The sequence below is a fragment of the Triticum aestivum genome, chromosome 1B (assembly GCF_018294505.1).
Source record: "Triticum aestivum cultivar Chinese Spring chromosome 1B, IWGSC CS RefSeq v2.1, whole genome shotgun sequence".
Classification (NCBI taxonomy): domain Eukaryota; kingdom Viridiplantae; phylum Streptophyta; class Magnoliopsida; order Poales; family Poaceae; genus Triticum; species Triticum aestivum.
The window spans coordinates 408,022,993-408,030,752 of record NC_057795.1 but is presented as its reverse complement, the minus strand read 5'-3'; the positions used below and the strand labels follow the sequence as shown (position 1 = coordinate 408,030,752).

General features: G+C 52.8%; 1 protein-coding gene across 1 annotated transcript; it reads left to right on the top strand.

Annotated features, from left to right (window-relative positions):
• Positions 1-3,430: 3,430 nt before the first annotated feature.
• LOC123091875 (14 kDa proline-rich protein DC2.15) lies at positions 3,431-4,047 on the top strand. The gene has a single exon (XM_044513480.1). It carries the CDS (start codon positions 3,505-3,507, stop codon positions 3,859-3,861), a length of 357 nt encoding a protein of 118 aa, XP_044369415.1. The 5' UTR covers positions 3,431-3,504; the 3' UTR covers positions 3,862-4,047.
• Positions 4,048-7,760: the final 3,713 nt, after the last annotated feature.

Sequence of the window (7,760 nt, the reverse complement as noted above, 5' to 3'; positions counted from 1 at the left end):
TAATGGACACATCAGTGCGGCTCAAAATCAAACCGACACTAATGTGTCTCAGATTTTCCCCTTTTTCTACTAGTGCCACATGCATTTATCACCGAGACTTTGCTACCCCATGCCGCCGAGACCCACCGCCATTGATGAGGTAGATGAAACACCGCTCAACCCCATGGCTCCTCCAGCTAGCACCTGCTCGAAAACGATGCCCCCACGAGGAAAATTGACACCAAAGGCGCCAACATCATCCGATCTAGGAGACCCGTATCTAGGGTTTTCCTAGGTGCAACCCAAGCGAGGTGACGCTGACTACAATGACAATGCCTTGACAAGAAAATGACGTTAATGATGCTACCATCGTTTTTCATGACCGAAATCAACATGATTTTCATCGGCATTCATGCCACCCTGACTCCGCAGCTGATTGGATCTGCGTGGAGCCGCACCGTGACGCATGCAACCGCCGGAACGCTGGCAGAGGACCTTCGGAGGCCCCTCTCCGACCGCTCCGCGCGGCCAGCCGATCAAGGGCCACACTGCAATGGGTCTTAACGTGGATCAAATCCAAGGCCGCCGCCACCAACCATCGCCCGAGAGCACGCTGGGGACCGATCCCCGCTGACCCTCTAGCCATAAAGGTGCCCACTGCTTTTGACTGACGAGGGAACTCTGGCCTGGCCGCTGCGCTCGGTGGTCCAGCAACCACCACCGGCCTCCCCAAAGAGGATCCCACATCGATGGTCCATGAGACCGCTCAGGATCAGATCCCGCCACCCCATCATGGGCGTCGTGCGGCGTTGTACGACAGCAGACTCCGGGGCGGCAAGGACACACACACACACACACACACACACACACAGAGAGAGAGAGAGAGAGAGAGAGAGAGAGAGAGAGTGGCGGCGGCGGCGGCCGACTAGGGTCGCGAGAGGAGGAGGGTTGCAGGAGGAGGAGGAGATCGGGAGGAGGGAAGCGCCGCCCACCTAGGGTTGTGGGAGGAGGATATGGCACATAGCTTGATCTTGATAGTCTCCCTGGGCAACAGCCTGGGGCATTCCAAAGGAGAGGAGAGTGTGTCATGGGAGTACATCTTAGAGCTGCTAGAAAAAATGGGCTTTCCGGCATGTTGGAGGGACTGGGTTGCACTGCTACTTTCAACCTCGTCATCTGCCTGCCTCCTCAATGGCGTTCCTGGCCACCCCATCGAGCATCGACGCGGCTTGCGGCAGGGAGACCCACTCTCCCCCTCCTGTTCATCCTCTGCATCGATCCATTGCATAGACTGTTAGAGGCTGCAACTAGAGACGACCTCCTCCAACCAATCCCCGGAAGAACATCACGCATGCACACCAGCCTGTACGCCGACAACGTAGTCATCTTCACCAACCCCGTGCGCCAGGAGATCGACGAGCTGCTGCACATCCCGCGTCTCTTTGGAGAGGCAAGCGGGCTGCGCGTCAACTTGGAAAAATCATCTGCCATTCTGATCGCATGCGACGGAATCGACCTGCACACGGTGCTGCAAAATTTCGGGGGGGGGGGGGGGGGGGCGATCGCGTCCCTGCCAATTCGATACCTCGGCCTGCCAATCACCACGGGTAGGCTTAGATTAGTGCATCTTCAATTCATCCTCGATAGGATCCGTGCACGCCTCGCAGGCTGGAAAGGGAAGCTCATGCCCTTCGCCGACAGACGTGTCCTGGTACGCTGTGTCCTCTCGGCAATGCCCACCTTCGCCCTCACTGTGCTGCGGGCGCCCAAAAAGTTTTACAAGGAAGTGGACAAGGCAAGAAGAAGGTTCCTCTGGGCGCAAGACGAACTGGCCACCGGTGGCAAGTGCAAGGTGCGATGGCAGGCGGTGACCGCGCCAGCGCGCGCAGGAGGCCTGGGCATCCATGATCTGGCGAAGTTTGCCTGGGCCCTCTACCTGCGATGGCTATGGCTTGCATGGACGCAGCCCTCCTGCCCCTGGGTTGGCACCGACTCTCCATGCGACGACGCCGATCGCGCCCTGTTCGCTGCCTGCACGGCCGTCAACGTGGGGGACGGCTCAACGGCCTCCTTCTGGCACTCTTCCTGGCTCAACGGCAGACAGCTATGTCAGGCATACCCAGCCGTGTTTGCTCACTCTGCCCGGAAGAACAGATCCGTTCAAGAAGCCCTGCATCAGGACCGATGGGTACTCGACCTCCGCCATGGTGATCATGGCAACATCATGCACACGGTGCTGCAACTCGCCAGGGAGATCAGAAGCGCCGGCATCACGCTTCAAGCTGGCCGGGCTGACACCATCACCTGGACCCGAGGCAACTCCGGCGTCTATTCCACGCGCTCCGCCTACGACGTTCAATTTGAAGAGCGCCCGGCACTAGACTTCACAGCAACCATCTGGAAGGCATGGGCTCCTGACAAGATGAAAGTCCTCCTCTGGCTGCTGCACTTAGATCGGCTATGGTGCAACGATAGACTCCAGAGACGCGGATGGACTAACAACTACTTCTGCCAGCTATGCCTGCGCAACCTTGAGTCCTCGTCGCACCTGTTCTGGGAATGCACCGTGGCAATTCAGTGCTGGAACAAGATGGCAACCTGGCTAGGCTGCCACTCTTTCAGCCATTCCATCTGGAGCACGGGAAGGTCCACTGCCGAGAGGGTTCGTTTGATCATCGATGGAGCCAGCCCAGGCACGAGGAAGGGCACCAGATCGCTGCTTATTTTGATGGTCTGGCAAATCTGGTTAGAGCGGAATGCGTGCACCTTCAAAGGGAAACCACCATGCGCCAGCAGCATCATAGTGGCCTGCCGCCGCGACATGGAGCAGTGGAGGATCGCCGGAGCCAAATGCATAGCGCACCCCTTCGGGGACGTACCGTGAAAATAACATTATTAGGCCCCCCTCGCCAGCATACACTCTTGGTAGGCCGGCTATGTAATCTCTTCTCCAATCCACCGATCACTTGATCAAACTATGTATTTTTTCCCGCTCTCTCCTGCTATGAAATGAAAGCCAGAAATGGCCGCTTTCAAAAAAAAAAGAGGAGTGGAGAGCAGGAAAATAGTTGTAGGCGACAATGTGCATAGCTTGGATGGTTTTTGTTTTTATTCGCCTCTTCCAACGCATTAAACATTTCAGGGACAACTTGGAATCAATTTGATGGAAACAACATCATGGATGACCTAATGCCGCAAGAAATTAGCTACTAGAATATACTCCATATGCAGCAAGAATACAAAGTGAAGTCCATTACGCAGTTCAATGAGACAAACCATGCACTCACGGGTGCATGCTCATCCAAATCCAAGGAAAATACCACCACAACGCGAATGCATGATCCTGATGCGCCAGCTCGGAAAATCACATGCTGTCTCTTCACGGACGTGTAGACTCCCATTTGCTGAGGTCGAAGGCCTAGCTACAAATACGCCTCTCCATGCGGTCACACTGGTGCATCAGACTTCAAGCGGGAGCACGAAAGCACACGCAGTCGCTAACACTTGCTCCATTAATATCGATCGATGGCCATGGTAGCGAGAGCCGCGCTGCTCCTGGCCATGGTGGTCGTGGCAAGCGCCACCTACTGCCCCCCGCCGCCGGCGCCGGTGCCCCGCTACGGGTCGTGCCCCCAGAACGCGCTCAAGCTGCACGTGTGTGCCAACGTGCTGAACCTGGTGAAGGCCAAGATCGGCGTGCCGCCAACGGAGCCCTGCTGCTCGCTCCTCGACGGGCTCGTCAACCTGGACGCCGCCGTCTGCCTTTGCACCGCCATCAAGGCCAACGTGCTCGGGATCCACCTCAACGTCCCCATCGACCTTAGCCTCATCCTGAACAACTGCGGCAAGATCTGCCCCGCCGACTTCCAGTGCATCCACTAGGAATGCTAGAAGTGCATGCACAGTACTATCGATCGAGTGGGGTGTTGTTTGCTTTCGTTTCAAGCCTTTGCTTTATTTATTTCTTAATTCTATGCTGGCAATCTGGCCTAGCATGTACGTTCTCGCTTTCACTCGAGAGGTAGGATTATGATCCTTTGGAGTTTAATTGAAGTGGTGATTTCATGAGATTGGAGCGCATCCTTAGGGCATCCCAATTTGCTACTTGTACGAGACTCGCGGGCCATGTGCACGAAGGAGAAAAGATGACGACATGATAGTCAACCCTAGATAGTCGACGGCGGCGGCGGTGCGATTTTCAGGCCGGCGACCGCCCTGACCTCTGGGGACGGTCCCGTTGGTGTTGGCCTACGGCACGACAACGAGAGAACCAGTCCCCAGACCGCCGGAGCGCTGAGGTTTTGCAACCGTGTTGCTTTTGATCTCCGTATCTATCTCTGATTCAACCACACGGCCGGCTCGGATTCTGCGGAGATTGGGTCAAATAAGAACATGTCTAGTAGACCCCGTATAACATCAACCCGCAAAACGCGTTTACAATTCGTGAAAAAACGGCTTTGCGGGCCGACGTGGGCGGCCGCAGAATCAGACCCTGCAAACAGACCCGTATAAAAGGATATTAGCAGAAGATGCTTTTTTACGGGCCGGCTTTGCGGGGTCTGTTCAGGCGCCGCTTCCGCCGGTCCGTAAACAGATGCGGTTTGATCTGAATTTGACACATATGCACATATTCAGAAAAAAATATCAATACCACAATACAATAATCATTCACATTATAAATAATTATTCAAATCACCGAAGCAAATTAAATAATTTAATATAAAAGTTATCCCAAATACAAATCACACATGAATTAAATGAAAATGAATAGAAAAATAAGTTTTGTTACTGCCAGCCCTTTGCCAATGATACTCAATGAGATCCTCCTGAAGCTAAAAGTGTGTGTTTGCATTTTTAATTTCCTTGTAGGTCTGAAGAAAAGCTCTAATGCGGTTAGGGTCTCTAGCTGGTTTCACACGAGTCCATGCCTCTCTCATCTTCGAGAATCATATTGTGAAGAATAACACAACATGTCATGACGTTTTTTAAGGCCCGCTTGTCCCAAAAACGAGCAGGACCACGAACAATGGCAAACCTGGATTGCAAAACCCCGAATGCTCTTTCAATGTCTTTTGGGGGTGCCTCTTGCACCCTTGCAAATTCACATTGTTTCCTAGTTGTGGGTTCTTTGATGCTCTTGACAAATATGCACCAAGGAGGGTATATACCATCTGTAAGATAGTACCCCTTTTGTGTATTCATGCCCATTGATAGTGTAGTTGCAAGCAGGAGCATCACCACTATCAAGCCTAGCAAACAAATGAGATCGTCGCAACACATTGATATCATTGAGAGTACCCGACATACCAAAAAAGCAATGCCAAATCCATAAATCCTCGGATGCTACAACCTCTAGCACAATTGTTGCATCACGAGACTTGGCACAATACATTCCCTGCCATGCCTTCGGGCAATTTTTCCAAGTCCAATGCGTATAGTCAATACTACCTAGCATGCCAGGCCAACCTCTTCTCTCCTTAGATGCCATCAATTTTTTTGTGTCTTCCTCATTGGGTGCCCGGAGATATTCAGGACCAAAGACACGGACGATCACTTTGGCAAACCTACGCACTGACTCAATTGTGGTATCTTCACCAATGCGAAGGTACTCATCGGCATAGTCAGTCGGAATGTCGTATGAAATTACCCTCATAGCTGCCGAGATGTTTTGATATGCACGAAATCCCTTCAAGCCCGCGACATTTCTTCTTTGAGTAAAATACCGACAATTGGCCTCACAAGCTTAAACAATTTTCACGAAGAGAGATCGGCGCATTCGGTACCTTCTCTGGAAGAGGTGCGGCGGATATGTTGGATTCTCTGCGAAGTAGTCTTGCATCAACATATATTTCCCGATATGGCGATTCCGAGGAATGCAAAGACGGACGACGGTCAATCCTCGTCGCCTCTTTCGGTTCTCATCTTCATGCTCCTTCACGGCAAGGGCCATCACCAACGTCCGTTGACGATAGTTGACAAGCAACGTGTCAACATCCGAGTCGGATGAATCGTCGAGCAAAAACTTCTCGCATGGGCTCAATTCCATCTAAATTCACAAAAACACACACCGCGTTAACCAACTATGCATACCGCTCAACACATCCACAACTAAAAACTCACTGGCGGCTCGGGGGCGCTCGATCCCGGGCGGCGACGGCGACGACGACTACGGGCGGCTCGGATCGTCGGATCCGGTGCAACGGCTCGGTGGAAGAGGGTAGGGGCGGCCCCGCGGCACGATTCCGCCCGCAGATCATTTGGCCGGAATCACCGGCGACGGACAGGCAGAACCGATGGTGGACGACAGCGGAAGGAGTTGGGTAAAGGGCGCGGGCTGAAATGTCCCTCCTGCCAAACGCTTTCCTGGGATACGTGACACCATAGGTGCGAGGTGGAAACCTGCGTATTCGTGGGTTGGGGATGAGATTTTGCTTCGCCCCTCGAAAATATTTACGGGTCGAACGTGTTTGCGGGGTCTGGTCGCCATTTTCCGCGCTGACCCGTATTTTGGCTGTTATTTTGCAGGTCGCGGCTTTATACGGGGTCTGCTAGAGATGCTCTAAGCCCCCTTCAGATCGATTGCACACCGCACCTATTTCAGACCTGTCTTGTTGTGTTGCCCTAAACCTCGACCGCGACCAAAGTTGAGCCTTTATACGAACACAAGACCCGAACGATGAATCAGAAAAATAACTCGGAGGAGCAGATCTTGGGAGGAGGGATGTCCAAGTGTCGGCAGGAGCAGGTAAACTACAGGGGCCGTGTCGACAAGAAGTTGCGGCCTGTGCAGAGGCAGAAGCACCTCTCACTACTAGGAAAATGCTTATACATAGAATTTTAGTAGTAGCGCCTGTTTGGGCACCCACGCTACTGGTATGTACCAGTAGCGCCGGCCAAAACAGGCGCTACTGCTACTGTATAGCAGCAGCGCTGGTTGGCGCGGGCCGCGCTGCTGTTTAGCGGGCCACCGGGCCAAAATGGCAGGCCACTTAGCTGTAGCGTGTGATGTGCACCGGCGCTACAACTAGTGGGCTTAGCAGGAGCGTTGGGCATTACCCGCGCTACTGCTAAGCCCACTTACTCCCTCGGCCCGTGTGCCGGCCGGCCTGCTCGCGCCCCCGGCCTCATAACTCAGCTCACTCACACACTCCACACTCCTTCCTTAATCCCCCACGCCGGCCCTCCTCCCCGCAGGCCGCCCTTCCCCGCGTCGGCCTCCTCCCCTGCCGGCCACCCCGGCCCCCGCGCCGGCTCTCCTCCACCGCGCCGGCCCTCCTTCCTTGCCCCCCCGCGCCGGCCGCCCCCCTGCGCTGGCCCTCCTCCACCGAGAGGTACATCCTCTTCCCTCCTTCCTTCTCCTCCCTAGTTTCTTTTGAACCCTAGCTAGTTGAAAAAATTAGGTTTTTAATCTTAGTTGTTTAATCTTAGGAAAATGTAGTATGAAACCTAGCTAGTTAATCTTAGGATAATGTAGTATGAATCTTAGGATAATGTAGTATGAATCTTAGGATAATGTAGGTTTTTAATCTTAGTTGTTTAATCTTACGATAATGTAGTATGAACCCTAGCTAGTTAATCTTAGAATAATGTAGTATGAATCTTAGGATAATGTAGTATGAACCCTAGCTAGTTAATCTTAGGATCATATTTTGAACTATCACATTTGTTGTTATTTTTTTAGTAAAAACAATTATTCCTGTTATATGCAAATTTGAAATGGATATTTTGAACTAGATATATGTCATATTTTGAACATGTCACAATCTTAGTTGTTTAACCGA